The 17715-nt window shown below is 40.4% G+C and overlaps 2 protein-coding genes across 2 annotated transcripts; both read left to right on the forward strand.

The window, feature by feature from the left end:
- Positions 1-848: 848 nt before the first annotated feature.
- LOC138204922 (tandem C2 domains nuclear protein) lies at positions 849-10692 on the forward strand. Its single transcript, XM_069160465.1, has 12 exons — positions 849-1074; positions 2049-2117; positions 2204-2392; positions 2500-2670; positions 2979-3058; positions 4704-4773; positions 6110-6207; positions 6693-6809; positions 7005-7196; positions 8915-9029; positions 9116-9315; positions 9510-10692. The coding sequence occupies exons 1-12, from the start codon at positions 1041-1043 to the stop codon at positions 9618-9620; spliced, it is 1446 nt and encodes a 481-aa protein (XP_069016566.1). The 5' UTR covers positions 849-1040; the 3' UTR covers positions 9621-10692.
- A 2117-nt stretch (positions 10693-12809) lies between these two features.
- Positions 12810-17677, forward strand: plek2 (pleckstrin 2). The gene is made up of 9 exons (XM_069160897.1): positions 12810-12946; positions 13091-13255; positions 14270-14457; positions 14541-14632; positions 15330-15517; positions 15598-15699; positions 16798-16881; positions 16964-17042; positions 17211-17677. Exons 1-9 carry the CDS (start codon positions 12851-12853, stop codon positions 17336-17338), a joined length of 1122 nt encoding a protein of 373 aa, XP_069016998.1. The 5' UTR covers positions 12810-12850; the 3' UTR covers positions 17339-17677.
- Positions 17678-17715: the final 38 nt, after the last annotated feature.

Consider the following 17715-nt stretch of genomic DNA (forward strand, 5'->3'; position numbering starts at 1 on the left):
TACTGAACACATGTTGGGATTATATGAGCACATTATAATAACTGTATATAATTTGGTCCAATGGAGAGCACTATAAGAAAATCTGGGATTACATAAAAGGAACACATTTCAGGGACAATGACAAATTAATTATATCAAATAACTAATTTTGGAAACAGTTTATGAAACCCTAAAAATACGGGATTACATTTATTTACAATCATGGGGATTTGGGATGAGTGTGGGATTATACCAGCACATTTCTGGGGCTTTGTGTCAAAATGTATTAAAAAAAAAAAAAAAAAAAACATGTAGAAGGAAAACATTACATTTTTAGGATTTGGCTGCACAATAACAACAATAACTGTCCCCAGTATGAGCAGGCTGCTGAACTCTAAAAGCAACATTTCTGGGATTATAATGATATCTGTAACAAATTGCATGGACACGATAACACGTGCGATATTTGGGTGCACTGTAACAAATTTAGGGGATTATATCAACATTAGTCAATTAAATTTGAGGGCCGCAACCCAAAAATTGGGAGATGTCCAAAATCTGAACCATTTAGGGACCAAAATAATTAATACTTTTTGGGGTAATGCACCAAATTTGAGGGATTTGGCCACTTGACCACACATTTTAGGATCATTAAGATTATTTTTTTAATACCTACTACGCCGATGGGGCACATTTTGGTTTTGCAAAGTGTAAGTGTTTGGGATTAGTGGAACATTTTATGATTATATCAGCACCCAGTAAACGTAAACAGGTCGTGTGAGTTTCTGCCTGGATGATCCAATGAGGTGTTTGAGGATCGCCCGCAGGAGGAAAAGAAAATGACAAACGCAAAAACCCAAACAGAGAGCGGTGCACTCACAACTCTTCGGGGAAGGAAGCGTGAGAGTCCGTGTCAGTCCGGGAATCAGAGAGAGAGGGAGGGAGGAGGGAGAAGGAGGAGGAGTGAAGAAGAGAGCGAGAAAGAGACCTGTAACTAATCGTAAACCGGAGCTTGTTGGTATTCCCCTCCTGTCGGCCCGGTCAGTGAACCACACCGCTGGATGTTCAGTTGGACCTTCAGTGAATCATCGAGCGGTGAGTTTACACTTAAAAAGGTTTTAGAAGTTCAATTAGAGGTTTGTTATGTTACGATTATGCAAATTCATTAATGTGCCTGCAGCCTAAGAGTCGCTGATCAGAGGCTGTTTGTTAAACTTGTATTAATTCCATTAATATGTATTGAGCTCCACGTGGCTTTTTAAACATGGATTTTAGAATACAGTGATTTTATGAAAATGTGTTATGAGGGCTACTACGGACATACTATGGGGTAGAGGTCTATACATTTTTATAAAAACAATTTGTCAACTAAGTTTTGCCTTTCTTCGGAGACGCAAGCAAAATTTGGTATCTATGCCTAACGGTGAACACAGTTTGCAGGCTCTATACATCGACTTTGGGGGATCTGAATGGAGCTAAAACAAATTTGGTGCTCATCTAGTGCAAATTTTGTAGGTGTTCAACCAAATTTTTTTATTTAAAATCGTTTTTTGAAGCGCTATTTTTAAAAGTTTTGGGAATTAGTTAAATCAATTTGGGGTCATTTTTCTGCCAAACCTTTAAGGAACAACAAACAGATGTTGGTGGTGCTGTATGTGCATATTGTAATAAATTCTGGGGATAGGAGCAGATTTTATTTAAGGGCGTGGTAGAAAAATGTGAGATGTTAAATGAAAAATTTGGCAAATTTTTAACTATAATAAACAGCCTGTGCTAAATTCTGAGATTAGACCAGCAACTAGAACATTTTGGAGAATATAGCAAATCTCGACAAAGTGTACAGCAGTTTACAAAAAAATTGTGTTTGCTGCAACATTTAAGGTTACCGCACCAAATTGGGTACCATAAAAAATTCATAAAAAAATTATAATTTTAAGACTGGTATAACAAATCTGGAGGCTTTAGAGTGTTATCGTCTCCTGATTAAGTACCAAAGGTTTGTTCTGGCTCTTTTGGTGTAATCTGTGTGAACATGTCCTATTTCACTAAGTACATATTTGCCGTTGCAGACATGGAGTTCTTAAAAAACTGCTGTAAGAACCTGATGAAGAAGAAGGAGAAGGAGCAGGAGACCCGAGGTGACTGGACGTCCTTCACACCTGTGTATCAGCCAGCTTTTACCTTCTGCTGTCTTCCTCACTGAGAGATTTCTTCTGATTTAAAGTGATTGCTCTGAAGATGCCTCCCAGCGAGGCAGCAGCCTCAGGACAGAAGAGGGGGGTCACCGAGGATTACCTCCTGTCCAAGCTTCCGCCGGACGGCAGAGAGGTGCCGTTCGTCCTGCCGACCTTCAAGGCATCCTACATCCAACCCAGAGGTCCCAGTTACCCCAACCTCCAGCCCGGGCTGCAGAGTACGTACCTGTAGCAGTCAGGAGGTGTTCATCTGAGTCACTCGGTTGAAGCGTCATAATTACCTGTGGGATGTGAGGCGACTTTTGGCTCTGCTGTCGGTCTGCAGGTTCGGCTCGCTGCACGTACACAGAGAGGAAGGCGGAGCTGCTGGGCACCAGTCACCTCGTCTGCAGCCCAGAGTCCAGCTTCCATCGGGGTGAGATGGTAGAGCACATCACGCCCGGGTCGACCTGCCGAGACACCCTAAAGAGCAGAACCTCCGGCCCTCAGAGCCCAGGTACCACAGAGATCCAAATTATCGCAACAAAACAAGGACAATCAAAACCAATACATGGTCAGGAATGACTTGGAAATTAATTTTGGGAATCGGAATTAAAGATATTTGTGAAAAACTAGACTAAAATAATGGTACAGTTTTTGTATTTTGGCCTAATGGGGTTATAGATGCATTAAATATCTCACAATGTTGGATTTGTTTTAAATATTTTGTGAATTTATATCAGATTTCTGAACATAAATCCATAATCTGGACTCTCTAAACTAGATGAAAAAACTTTTTGATAAACACTGACGTTTTTCCTGCAGTTTGGACTCTGAAGCTGGGCAGTCAGGAGCGACTCAGCAGCTCCATGTTCGATCTGTCCAGCCCTCAGAGCCGCAAGCAGGTGAGACCGCTCTCTATCTAATCTGTGTTCACACAGCGGCTTTTTTCTGTGTCAACCAAGACTAAATATAGTTTTACAGTTTCCACTGTCCTCAGCAGCAGAGTGCAAACAAACCTCACAAAGCTGGTATTTTGATTTAAAGAAGGAGATTTGAGTGACATTTCATCTGGAAGAGCTGAAACATTTTACAAGTAACTTTACTTATCTTTGCGCCATTTAAAAAAAATAAAAGTAACATAAATGTAATGAAGCCCAAGTGTGCCAAAAAGAAAAGAAAAAATATTTAAAACATTGCAAAGATTTAGTTTTGTGACATTCACACAGAGCCAAGCTAGGTGTTTTCCCTCTTTTTTCAGTCTTTGTGCTAAAGTAAACTGAACGGTTGCTACCTGTAACTTCATATTTACCGTACAGATGTGAGAAGGGTGTCAAAGCTTTCATGTTAAATAAATAAAATGTTTTATCAACAATCGGAGAGATTCTCTGACGCTTCTCCGAGAGTGGAAATAAAATGTTCACAGAGAGTTATTTAAAAACAAACGGAGCGGTCCAAGTTTTTATATTGACATTTAAAGTGAGTTGATTGATTCACGATGGCACCTCAAAGCCTCGCTTTGATCTGCTTCCGTTAGCGTTAACTCCAAAACAACTGATGAAAATAGCATAATTGTATTGATGACTTTATTAAATTAAAGTGATATAAATTAACATACATTATTGACTATTGTATGAAATTTTCCCACGGATCAGCTTGTTTTCTTCCAGTTTATCTGTGAATCTATCTGTTTGCCGCATGTGATTCAGCTGCAGCTTTTCTGATTGGATATTCCTGCTGATTGTCTTGGACGAAGCGACATCTAATCACACATGTGACGTAAACCTAGGTCACTGTGTTATTCTTGGTTAAATAAAGGATGTGGTGTACTGTGCCTGTCACCAGCTCCTTATTGTTTGAGGCTGTCTTACAATAAATCAATCAAAAGTCTATATTAAACATGACGTGTGTCATTCATGCAGAGCCCAAACATCAGAGCAGTTTTAAAGACACACTGGTGTGAACTAACACAAGTACGTTTCTGTTCGCCTTCTCGTATCTCGGTTAAATTAGTTAAAATGTTTAGTTTGGCAACATCGAGAGCAAACAGTAGTAAATAATGAAAGCAGGAAAGTCATGGCACTTTGGCAATAGATTGATGGTAAACAAATAAACCAGAGTGGAAAGGTGCAGAGGAATACCAGTCATCTGGTTGTTTCACCACTTTGTTATAGGCTGAAATATTTCAACAACTAGTAGATGCTTTTTATTGTCATAAATCGATGAATATTCAGTGTATTGATGTGAAATTTGGTGCACCCATTAATGGCTCCCAGGTGATGATTTTTTTTTTATTTTTTATTATTCAGCGCTGTTATCAGGTAAAAATGTTAATCTATTGAACACTTTTTCCCCATGTGTTTACCAGTTAGCACAGTTTAGCATGCTAACACGCTAAACTAACATGTTGAACATCATGTTAGCATTTAGCACAAAGCGTCTCTGTACCACCGTGCAGCTTCACAGAGTTGCTGTCATGGCTGCAGTCTTTGTAGATGAAGAAGGTTTGAAGTTTCATGCCGATCTGACTGTGTTTGTTTTCGCATGCAGCATTTAGACTCCTCGTCCAGCGCCTTCAGCAGCGCGTCCTCCATGATGGACTCCATGGAAAGCAGTCTGGGTAACTATCAAACACATCAAACCTTCTTTTAAGTCTACGAGCTTCCTGCTCACACATTAATAACAAAGCAGCTGATTCACGGCATGGCTCAATTCAACTCTGCGCCACTTTGATTTTCCATCGGTCAAAACTTGTAGAAAATAGCTGATACTGCGATTGGTATCCCTTCGGTTGAAGTCCCAGTTTAGCTGAGCTGATACTTAAAGGTGAAGTGAAACAGGTGACCATCTGCCGTGGAAACAAAATCAATAAAAGCACCTGGTACTAAAAGCGATTCAAGTCGAGTGTAATTGACGTTACCATGCGGGGGAAAAGCAGCAAAATGAATATGACTTAAATGACTTGGACCACACGAATTGAACACAATTTTGACCCAGTTTAGTTGTCATCAACAAATATACAGAGTGTCAGGAACAACAAACGAGCTTTGTACTGGACATCACTGAAAAACAGGCGACTGGGACACCGCACGCCACTCCAACAAAAAGTCTAGCATGTCTGAATTTTTTTTATTATCTGTCGAGTTTGACATATTTTCCGACGTGTTCCTTGACCTATAGGATGACAGAGTGTATCACACACACAAAGTGCCTCTGTAGCCATGATTGACAGCTTCTTGACCGGACGACACAGAAAGTCACGCACAAACGTGTACGCAGATTGTTCCGGGTCGTACTTTCTCTCTCTGACAAAGACACGGAAATCATTTAAGGCACTCTGATTTAATCTGACAGAGTTACAAACAAACATATTGTTTTGTCTGATTCTGGCATGCACTGAGTACAAAGCATACCGTTGCGCTGCTTATGACAAAAACAATGCATTGTCTGATCAAGATCACTTTGCATTGTGAAATAGTGTAACAACAGAAACACAAATTAACTCCAAAATCTTTCTGGGATAAACTGTAAAGATTGTGTTATTATTCAAAGCATATTTTTATTATAAGAGATTGATTGATTGATTGATTGTAATTCATCTGTCTTTTAGGAGGTCATGCAATGCCATGACAAACAGGCTCTATTATTTACAGAATAATATAACTATAATCTGCAGAATTAGATGTAATCATTTTAATTTAGGGACTACAAACCTTTTCATTGGACAGAGCAGGAAATAAATCTTGATTGAGATTGTTTTCAGACAGAAGATCTTTTTCATCGTTCAGGTTCGTTAGATAAACACTTAAATTAAAGGGAATTAAATCCTGGATTATAGGTTCAATTTTGCACTTTTAAACTTTCCTCTTCCTCCTCTTTAATCCCTGATTAGCATCATGTGATACTTTCTCGTCACGCTGAGAGGACTTCATGCTTCTGGCCTCTCGTTCTTACAGACTCCGTCACGTCCAGGGACGAGCGCGAGCCGGGGAAGGTTTGTGTCCGGCTGAGCTACCAGGAGGCTTTGGAGCAGGTGTGGATCACCCTGGTTCAGGTAAGGTTACTTACAGAGTGGAGGGACAAGAAGCAGCATTGTGCTTAATGAAAGGAGCCTCTGTGTATCCAGAACACAGGTCTCTGTTCGCTGCGCTCAAAGCTCTATTAAGTTTGGCTCGGACGCTCTGGAGGGAAAAGGTTGTTTTCTAAGGAACGAAGTGTCCTGATTGATGATGGAATAGTGATCAGTGTATGTGAGGAGCTGCTCGCCTTTTATGCAGAGATGAGTATTAATTCGGGGGCCAAAAATGAAAAAGGGGGCACTTGTTTCCCACCTTCATCTGGTTGTGGTGTTGGCTCTGTTTGTTGTTGTTGTGCGGTGGCACAAATGCCCTCGCTGTCAGACTTTATGTCATTTTGTAGACCATGAATTGAAGATATTTCTGTGATTATGCTATTTTTTCTAAATAGACCACTTTGTAAAAAAAAAAACATGTGCTTACCGTAACAGCACTCAATCCTATTTCCTCTTTTTATAACCAGTGTTCAGACCTCAATCTTCCTCCGGACGCAGTGGAACAACAAAAGATCGGTTTTAAAGCGATCATCACCCTCCCCAAACCCGTCCACTTCAAGAGCTCCATCAGAGAGTGCTGTCAGGTATTTGACAAGCTGTAATCATCCTCCATATGCTATCTTACATAAGGGTGCGGTTTTACCACATTGTGGTGTGAAGGATAAAATTACATAAATCTGACTATTTGAATTATCACAGTTGGACTTTTGTACACAAATACTATGAAGTTAACTTGGAAAAGCTACGTTACTTTTACTCGATTCCTCCTCTGCTTCCAGGATGTATCCTTCATGGAGACCTTCGTGTTCGCGCTGCGTCTGCAGCAGTTGCGTTGCAGCGCCTTGGTGCTGCGGCTGCAGATGCACAACCCCAGGAAACGTACGGTGGCAGAGTGCGTCCTCTCCCTGCGACAGCTCGGCCCTCAGGAGACGGAGCACTGGCTCGACCTCAACCCTCCATCCAAATCCTCAGTAAGAGTTCAAGATCAGTTTAAATCTCATGAGTCAGACCTGTGGCGCTAGAGTGGTTCTGGTTTCCAGGAATTAAAGGGTTATCATCTCGGTATCTAAATACCAACCAGCAGCAAACCTGTTGGTTTGTGAACTTATGGTTACTTCCTACTCAAACCACTCTGAACTAGCAAGATGGTGACGGACAAATTCTGAACTGGAGGCTTCATAACGTTCACAAACCAACGGGTGACGTCACTGTTTGCTATACTTCTTCAACATTTTCCAGACCCAGAAGCTACATCCAGTCTTATATACAGTCTGTTCTTATTACCAAATACCAGCAAAACAACTAACTGACATCCCATCAGCCTCAGCTGTACTTTTATGTTAAATGCTAATTAGCAATCGGGCTAAACTAAGATGTGGAACTCCCCACCGAGCTGCGAGCATTGCTGTATATCCCTTTTCTGTTTTGTTTTCTGTCCTTTTTCTCTCCAAAGAAGCTGCTGATATTTTCCTTGTTGAGGTTTCTCTGAGCTCAGCTGCTTTTGCTTTTAAGAGCCTCGGCTGAGTGGCAGTGATTTGTACAATTTTGGTCTTTTGTGTGCAGCAGATGGATAAAAACACAGACTGAACAACCAAAGTACAGAAACAGTTAGCGTTTTATTGTCACTGGCCAGACATCCATCCATTTATCAACACAACCACTCTCTGCTGGTGACATGGTTTGAGGTTTGACCTATTTTCCACGTCTTCCATTTCCAGAATGAGCACTCTGGTTTCTTCTGTTTAAAAAAATTAAACCTATTTCACTTTTTCATGTGGTTATGCAACAACAGCGTCAATATTAGTACGGGACATTCCAGTGAGTTACAATACATCATGGGGACAGTTTTATGAGGTGTACTCAGGGCTTTGTCTGTATTTACTGCACTCATACAAAAGGCTGATAAAAGATAGCAGCCAGCAGAGGAAGTGGTGGAGAATAAGTAGTAAAAGTCCAAGATATTCTCACAGAGAGTTTTTCATCTTGGTCTTGACAGCTGAAGAGTGAGTAAAACAAACTTGCGGGTCTGAAAAATGAGGCCGATGGAGAAGTGCCTGAAGCTGCAATACCACCGAGTGCCACTAGAGGTTGGCTCCAAAAATCCATACATGAAATACAAAGTCAGTAAATGTTTTGCACCAGTTATCTCGGTGTTGATAGCTAAAGTCACTCCTTCTTATTAGTTTTCTGGAGGGCCATTTGAAAATAATCCGTCATTAATTAGAAAATAAGCTTCAAAAAGACGAGTTTTTGGGGTGTGTCTGTTTGATTGACAGGTCTGTGGTGCGGTCAGGTTACAGCTATCGGTGGGCGTGACGTAGTATCGTCAGGTTTCCAATCAGATCAGTCAGATCCACCGCTCGCTCCTCCTCCAGCTTGTACAAATATGGTCACTTCCTGCTCCAAACCGCTCCGAACTACCAAAGATGGTGACGGACAAAATCCGAATACGAGGCTCCATAAAGTTCTCAAACCAACGGGTGATGTCACTGCTAGTTGCCGCTTGGGTCGATTTGACTCAGAACCTGCGAAAATTAGTTCCTGCCCACCAGTAGTGGAAACCTGACTGCACCACAGGCATGTCAATCAAACAGACACGCCCCCCAAAAACACAGCTTTTTGATTCTTCTTTTCTAGTTAATGACGGGATTATATTTACGATCAAAAATAACTCCGTATCCTCCTCCAGGTGTGCCACTCTGAGCTGCATCTCACCACCTGCTTTCAGCCAGTCAACGGGCGAATCCAGCTGCAGGTCCTCGCCGCCCAAAACCTCCCAGCATCCTCGTCACCGCTCACACCAGGTAGGTGTGTTTTAAAACGTTTAAACGACAAACTGTTAGTGTTGTCAGCCATCATTGTTTACGTCTCCTCCGTCTCTCCGTTGAAGCCTTTTTTGTCAAAGTGGAGATGCACCAGTCGGGGCAGGTGGTGATGAAGAAGAAGACTCGAGTGCTGAAGGCTTCGGGGGGGCAGTGTCAGTGGGCGGAGACCTTTCACTTCCTGCTCTCCGCCTTTGACCACGCCTGCTCACTGTCAGTCAAACTCTACAGTCGTAGCTCAGTCCGGAGGAAACAGTGTCTCGGACAGGTGAGTCCAGGTCTTTTTCTTTTACTTACTTGTATTATTTGTATGTACTTTTGTTAGCAGATGTTCATTACTGCTGATATGACAGTTTACTTGTATTGAATGATGAACTCATCCTTTCCCAAGAGGCTTGTTGTCTCTTACGGTGTTTTGATTACAGTATACTGAGGAATGACCTTCTTCTGTGTGTGCATCAGGTCCATCTGGGATTCGACAGCCCCGTCCTCGACGTCGTGGAGCAGTGGAAGGACACCATGGCTCACCCGGAAAAAGTGGTGCCGGCGTGGCACAGCCTGACTTCTTCCTGAACCTCTTCACGGTCGGACGTGATGCTCTGCAGGTCCAGCTGCATTCCTGCACGCTGTCCGCTCAGATGGACCGGACTGTGGTCTGCTGAACGTGCTCTGAAGGTCCAGAGAGCCGACGGTTCAGGCAGTCAGTGATCGGTTGTAAATGAGGGTTTCGAACAAAGTGTAGGTGATGGAATGGCTTTTTGCTTTTAGACTAAATGGAACATTTTTCTTAAAAAACAATAGTGTCTCTTTAACTAATTTGCTGTATTATGAAGCTGTATTCTGTAAGTTACGTCCTTTATCACTGCTTTTTCGTGAAAACCTTTTCCAGACATTTGATGCAATGGAAACTTTGTTTGTTTTTAGTCTGTAAGTAAGATTCATCTTTAAGGATTAAGGTGGTGATGTTCTGTATCTTTGTCAACAAAAACAGCTGGGCATTGTAGTTTTTTAGCAAACGTGACATAAACAGACGACGGGGCATCAAGGCAAAGCGTGTAATAGACTCCCATTCAACTTCTATCACATGACCTGCTTCTGTTAAGATTCATTTCCTTATCCTGTCTAAAAATAAAGTTTCCCTGTAGTGGGCAGGCGTCTGTATTACACACTTTGCCGTGATACTGGGCTGAAACTGGAGTAAATATATTTTTTAGAGGAGGATTTCAACACATTTTTTAATGTTTTATGTTCTTTATAATGTAGAAAACTCCACAGGATGTCATGTTACTGGACCACACAGCAGCTCATGTATCAAACTGCACTTTATGTTTTTTTTTTAATGTATTTAATGTTGAAAATTTAGTGTGATTAAAAGTAGCCGTCGTTTGGAAATATGACGGGTGTTTATGGAACGAATGCAAAGTGATATAATAGTTGACTCTGTAGATACTTTTTGGTTTTCAGTAGAATCTAAAAACAATGAGAGGATCTCTGATAGCTCAAGAATTTAGATTTAAAAACAGATGCTTCTGACTTTTTGCTGCATGGAAAGAAAACAGGCCAAGGTCCTGCAGAATGTACGTTACACACAGCTCCTGTAGAACAGATCAACAACCATAAAGCAGCGTGTCACTGTCACATTTTATTGGAGAGTCTGCATCTGTTTCTCCTCCTGACCCTTGAACATTGTGTTTATTTGATCCCATTTCAATGTTTATTATGAGACAATTTCATGTCGCTTCTCTTTCTGTTTACACTCAATCTCATCTTCAGCAGCTGAAAAGTTGTTGTTTTGCTCTTTGAAAAATCAGAACGAGTTCCTGTGAACCGCAGTGGTCTATTATTTTTGATTAAATGTTTCCAAAAAGGAACAAAACATACGAGTGATCACAAGAAATCATTACTTTCAAAGACATTTTTTTTTAACTTAAAATGTATTTTTAAATGATCTTTCCTCTGAAAATAATTAGTTCTGAATGTTTTTGAAGTGTGAATTTAGGGCATTTGCGAAGAAAACATCCGGATTTATTGTCCCAAAGAGGAATCCCGTCTCCACTTGAGGTCGAGCAGCGACATGCCTGTGTGTGTAACTAGCTGTGGATTGGGACACACATACACACACCCAACTAACAATCAGTCTGTGGACTGAGAAAACACAATGTGGCCAGTGTTTGCATTTGAAGTGTGTGTGACCAGGACAACCTGCGTCAGAGCCCTTCACATCGTGGCGCTCCAAAGCACCATCACCCTCTTTTTGTTTTGTTGTAATTACTGTTTGATTTATGGTTAATGCTACACAGGAGACATTCCAGACACACCTCCACCTGTGGATGTGATTAACGCTCAGGAGATGTGCTGTGAAGAAGCAGGACTTTGAATTTTTGTTTCCTCTGTGATCAACAGATCTGAGGTCAGTCCAGTCGTCTCCTGACTGCACGCTTGTGTGAGCAGATTTCCTCACCTGGGAGACGCAGTGGAGAATTTACAGGAAGATGCTCTTAAAAAAACATCATGGTGTTTTTCATCTAAACGAACCTCATAAATCAATCAGTTGGACTTTATTGGTATTTAAAATTTTCATACAAACGGCATCTAACAAAAAGTGCTTCCCAATAAAAAAGATGATAGATAACACACTCAGAAACAGGAGCAGAAAAACTCACACAGATCTGTATTGAGTTAAATAAAATATTGAAATAAAGTATAAGGTTATGTTAACTAGTAAAACCAACTAAAATGTTTAAATAAATATTCAAATAAATCAATAACATTCAATGAAAACTAGTAAAACCAAATAAATGTATGTATAAAAAGACAAATCAATGAAATTCAATCAAAAGTCAAAATACCAAAAAACTAGTAAAATCAAATAAAATGTATATATAAATAAATAGACAAATAAATCAATGAAATTCAATTAAAAGTTAAATAAAATACTGAACAACTGCTAAAACCAAATAAAATGTATAAATAAAAAGACAAAGTGATCAATTAAAATAAATTAATGGTCAAATTAAATGCTAAAACAGAGTATAAGGATATATGAAGAGGTAAAACCAACTGAATTGTAAAATTAGACAACTATATATCTAAATAAAATAAAATAAAAATGTAAATAAAGTATTCAAAATAAATCTGCCATGAAGTCAAACCAGCTATATGACAGGTGTATGACTTTATATGAAATGCTGCTGTTTAAATGTATTATAACATGAAAAAAAAACGGTTGGAGAAAAAATATGAACAAAACTCTCAAGTCCTGCAGAAAAATATTTCTGGAATTTTTAATTTCTGAGAGGAAGCAGGAGTATAAGAACCACCCTTTTCTTTTTTACTTCTGAAAATCAGGAAATGGAGATGAAGCACGAGGAGGACGGTCTTCAGCGGGGCCACAGATGGCTGCGCATGCAGGGGTCTCTAACAATGCCTGTTTCCAGTGGTCTCATTAATTTGTGCACTTTGCAGGAGTAAACCTCTGCAGGAGGCTCCAGTCCAGCTGTCCTCTGATTGGCTGCAGCTGCTGCAGACTGGATGAGCTGCTTCTCATCAAAATGGGATAAGAACCTCCAGCCCCCACGCCCCCCTCCTTCCGCCCCCCCGGTTTCGTTTTCAGAATCTGAATTCTTCACATACTAAAACTGATGAATCTGTGGAGGAGAGCCAGAAAACATCCTCTCAGGTTTCTGCAGGAGTCGAGGCGCCCTCGTGTGGTGATGGTTGAAAACTGCAGTGTTTTATTGTCCTCCCGTGTTGAGCAAAGGTGTGTGTGTGTGACGCATTCTTCTTTGAAGACCTGAGCAGGAATGAACAGACAGAGCTCAGTTGTCAGGATCAGAGAGAGTAACATGGAGGCAGGGAAGAGAAGCTCCACTATCAGAGAGGGATTCCTGGTCAAACGGGTGAGTTTCATTTCTGTAAAATAGGGAGTGTATTTTTCTTTCATCTGTTCTCCCATCGTTCGCTACTTTTTGCGTCGCTTTCCACGTGCGACGGTGACGTTACCGAGAACTTTTTTCTCTAAAACAAATCTTTGATCACAACAGGGTCACGTCGTGCACAACTGGAAGGCGCGCTGGTTCGTAATGACACCAGACAAGCTGCTGTATTATAAATACGAAGGAGGCAGAAGAGACTCGAATCAGAGAGGAAAGATCCCACTGAAGGACTGTGTGATAACATGTCCGTTCCTGGAGTACGAGAACCGCCCGGTGAGTCACTTCAGAAACTTTCTGAGACGTCCTTTCTTTTAAAAACAGTAAAAATGATCCGTGTAGTCACAGCTGAACTGAAGTTTTTCATTGTTACAATACAAATCACAGCTCAGGCTAAATTATAAAACGTTCCTGTTTAATAGGAGAAAATAACAATTTACTACTAGAAATGTTGGTTTAAACTGAAAACCTGCCTCTAATTGCCTCAGACATATTTTCCTTTTATTTATTCTATTCACATTTTGATATCTAAATCTATCTTTCTTCTAATTACTTTAACATATTTTTATAATCTAATCTTTTATCCTAGTTTCCTTACTTTCTTAGCTTTTATCTCTTTAATGCCTTTCATTGTCTTCATTCTCATTTTGTACTTTGACATTTGATCACCAAAATTGAATCAGTTAATCTGAGTCAAAGTGAACGATTGTGTGACATTTAAGGAAATTCCATCGAGTCGTTCCTGAGATATCATGTTCACGTGAATGTGTCGAATTGGGGTCACAGTGACCTTTGACCTTTACCCCCCTAAAATATATTCAGGTCATCTTTGGTATCAAGTGAATGTTTTTGCCAAGTTTGAAGAAATTCCCTCCAGGTGTTCTTGAGATATCTTCTTCACGAGGACGGGACGGACAGACTCACAACCTAAAAAACATGATGCCTCCGGCGGTGACTATCACCTGGACGGAGACATGAAAACACACGAGTTTCCACATATTTTCCACATGTGATCATATGTCTGATACAAAGTGAATTTATTCACTAGTCAGTGTTTTCCTTTGTTTATGATTTTATTGGTGGAAACCACAGAAGGTGCGTCTCCACCAGCTGAGGCTCCGCTCCTCACTGCATTAAATAAAACATTGCCTCAGGTTTGTCTGTTCTGTCCGGACCTGATCTCCACCATCATCATCATCTCCCGACTTCAAAGAACCTTTTGTGTTTTGTTCTAAGTTGAATTTGACACATTTTCTGACACTAAAGGAAGATTAATGTTCCTTTAAACAGCTGGTGTTTAAACTCCAGACGAAGCACGGCGCGGCTCACTTCCTGGAGGCCTGTTCCAGAGAGGAGAGAGATGAGTGGGCCGCTGACATCACCGCCGCCGCCAACAAGCTGCAGAAGGGCGACGGAGGGTCGAAGGTCACGGACCAGGAAGAACCAGATGGATCCCAGTTACACAACATCAACCTGAGGTACACCTGAGGAGAAGGAGATGAGGAGGAGAGGAAGAGGAGGAGGCGGTACTTATATTTCTGTCTGTTTCTCTCTGTCAAAGCAAAGTGTTGGACTCCATGTACGACGTCCACAGTGGCATCAAGATGAGCAACCACGTGGAGCAGGGCAACACCTACAGCAACTGTTTCTCAGGTCAGCCTCGAAAAAACATCAACAACATGTTATCTGAGGTCTCTTTACTTGCTGTTTACTTCCTGTTTACTTTCCTGCACGGCTGATGCTCATACAGCCGGTTGGGATTAAAATAACTTCTAAAAGATAAATGTACAGGTCATGAATTTAGAGTTTTCTAATTAGTTTATTCTAAAGTAAAAACTTAAATTTACTTAGATGTAATAGGAAATATTAGTTTAGTTGTAACAAAATGAAAAAATGGTTTACTGTCTTCATACAAAATAATATTTTTACTTTGTATGAAAGTACATTTTTATCTTTGGTAAAATAAATATTTTTGGTTGATATCAAATCAAATCATAAATACAATTTGAGGAAAAACTAATAATTTTTAGTGTAACAAATTAGAGTAATTTTTTTTAAGTTGGTCCCAAGTATAATTTTTTTCAGCTTATGTAGTAACAAGAAAATGCATTAAAACAATGTTTATGAAGGGAATGAAGAGACAAATACAAGAAATTAAATGTAAAAAAAAAAAATATATAGAACAATAATAATTATAATATAAACAATAATCTTAATAATATCATAACACAATTATTTAAAATAAGTGTCTCTGAATTCATAGTGAAGTTGAAATGATTCTTGGTTTTTTGTGTATTTTTTCATCTTTTTAAATATGTTTCTACCCGTTTATGTGTGGCGGTCCCTGCAGGCTCGGCGGTGGTAGACTGGCTGGTGTTCATGCAGCTGGTTCTGACCCGGGTGGAGGCCGTGACGCTGGCCTCGGCGCTGCTGGAGGAGGGCTTCCTGCAGACCGTCGGCCTGAGGAGCGTAGAGGCGCTGCGCACGGCCGGCCTCGGCGAGCAGCTCATGGACGACTCCACCGCCCTCTACAGCTTCGTAAGTACTGCTCAGACTGACCGGTTGGAGGCAGGTTTGGAGTTCTGCTCTGGTTCTGACGGGTTTCTGCTGATTGACAGTCTGACAGTCTGAAGAAGAGAGGCAGTGTGAAGGCCGAGACGTCGCTGTCCGCAGTGGAGCTCAGTGGGAAAGTAATAAAGAGAGGATTTCTGATGAAACAGGTAAATAAAATTCCATTTCAAACGAGACACTTTGCGATCGCCAGGTTTTGAAAACATCTGTTGAACTTTCTGGAAAGAACTTGCAGAACAGACAGAGCGAAAATAATGTATTAATGTTTATAACTGCAGATAAGTATTTACATCCAATCTGATGACCTAACAATGAAAGTAACCTGTTGCTGAATGGATTATTAATGTATAGTAATCCCTTAAACAATCGCAATAATTAACGTAAATTCAGGAAATCTCTGCACTATTCGTAGCAGCTTGAAATTTTGGAACATTCACGCGATTTTTTTTCACAAAAAAAGTAATCAGTGGAAGTATTACAGCATAAAGTCAGACTTTCAAAATAGAATTCCAAAAGTAAGCGTTAATTTCCAACCATCAAGGTTCCGCCCCCTCTCCTCACCATCAAAACAAACTGCTGCTAGCTCACCGCAACAACAGGAAGTGACGGGGTTTGTGGGAAATTGTGGTCTTATGATGGGAATGAGGAATATGTTAAATTAGTTTTCTCACACTTCCAGCTATAAGAGACTGAATGTGGATTTAGTGTTGAATGGATGTGGGTTAAAGCTCTTATTTTGACAGCAGATGAAGCCTTTGTGTTCTATATTAGTCAAAGACTGTCTGTTGTGGAAAGATATTTTTAGACACTTTTTATCACTTTGAGCCCCAAAACAGAAAGAAAAACAGAGTACAGGTCAGATATTTCTGTGATGTGCAGCAGGATTATTATCACAGAAAGTCAGCACATGTTACTCTTTAGCAGGTAGGAGTTACTCAGTTTGCAATTTTTACTAATTCTTGTAATAAAATCATTTAAAACTGCAAATTATGTCGCAATTTTTGGACTAAGTTGCTGCAAAATTAAGAATTTTTGATCACAACAATCACAAAAAACTCTTTCATTGCATTAATATCACAAAGAATAAACAATAAACAGCATCTTTCAGAGGTTTTCCACAACCTGGGAACCCTAAAGTTGTCCCTATTAATGCTGTGTGATGTATTATTAAATATTTTATTGATAAAGTTGTTCACTGCATGTTAGAGGTTCTGGCTTCAATCAAACTAACTCATCTTTGAACACAGGGACACAGAAGGAAAAACTGGAAGGTGCGCCTGTTCGTGCTGCGTTCAGAGCCGGCGTTCCTCCACTATTATGACCCCACCACGGTGAGTGAACAGGCGAGGCAATAAAGGTTTGATCAACAGCTCTTCCTCACGTCTGACTCACTTCCTGTCTGTCTTATGTCAGGATGACATCAGCCCGGCTGGCGGCTTCTCCCTTCGAGGCTGTCTGGTATCTTCTCTGAATGATAACGGAGTTCCTTCAGGTGAGTCGAACTCCAACAACTCCTCACAAACTTTACATTTTTAAACCAAATAATCAGAAAAAAGGACCAGGTTTCCAATCCGTCCCCCTTCTGTCCACCTGAACACGTTTGATTATTCCGTCCTGACGCAGGTAAACTTCACTGACTCTGATTTCTCCTCCCACGCAGGTGTGAAGGGAAACATTCAGGGCAATCTGTTTAAAATCATCACTCAGCTGGACACTCATTACTTCATCCAGGCTCCGACTCAGCAGGAGAAGATGGACTGGATCGACGCCATCAGGCTGCAGACGTAGAGCTGCTGGGTTTTATTTCAAATGGATTTACACATTCTGTGAATGTAAGTGACGGAAAGCATCAGAGGTTACAGAACGTTTGGATCCACTTCCTGTCAGACGCCGCTACTTTAGGTTTGATTGTAATTTGGAGTTTTAAAAGGCATTTTTTTAAAGTGCTTGTTTGTAATTTCCATTTTCTGCTACTTAATTATTGTAGTTCACAATCATACAAAAGAGAAATATAACTAACTCACCCACCGATGCACCAGTAACAATATACTATTAATGTTTATATAAGAATATAATCAGTTCGAAGCCATTTTTAACATGCATTGAATTTATTCAAGAAAAAGCATTAAAAAGTCTTAAATTTGATGAACTATAAAGTGTTTATT

The sequence above is a fragment of the Embiotoca jacksoni genome, unplaced genomic scaffold (genome assembly GCF_022577435.1).
Source record: "Embiotoca jacksoni isolate LCO1_2020_lvr unplaced genomic scaffold, fEmbJac1.0.p SCAF_27, whole genome shotgun sequence".
In the NCBI taxonomy this organism is placed as follows: Eukaryota; Metazoa; Chordata; class Actinopteri; family Embiotocidae; genus Embiotoca; species Embiotoca jacksoni.

Bases quoted from the DNA above. Each gene is read 5' to 3' on its own strand.
- plek2 (XM_069160897.1), top strand. From the start codon at position 12,851: ATGAACAGACAGAGCTCAGTTGTCAGGATCAGAGAGAGTAACATGGAG. The intron at 12,947-13,090 runs GTGAGTTTCATT...TGATCACAACAG, and splicing joins AGGGATTCCTGGTCAAACGG to GGTCACGTCGTGCACAACTG. The intron at 17,043-17,210 runs GTGAGTCGAACT...CCTCCCACGCAG, and splicing joins TGATAACGGAGTTCCTTCAG to GTGTGAAGGGAAACATTCAG.
- LOC138204922 (XM_069160465.1), top strand. From the start codon at position 1,041: ATGTTCAGTTGGACCTTCAGTGAATCATCGAGCG. The intron at 2,393-2,499 runs GTACGTACCTGT...GTCGGTCTGCAG, and splicing joins CCTCCAGCCCGGGCTGCAGA to GTTCGGCTCGCTGCACGTAC. The intron at 3,059-4,703 runs GTGAGACCGCTC...TTTCGCATGCAG, and splicing joins GCCCTCAGAGCCGCAAGCAG to CATTTAGACTCCTCGTCCAG.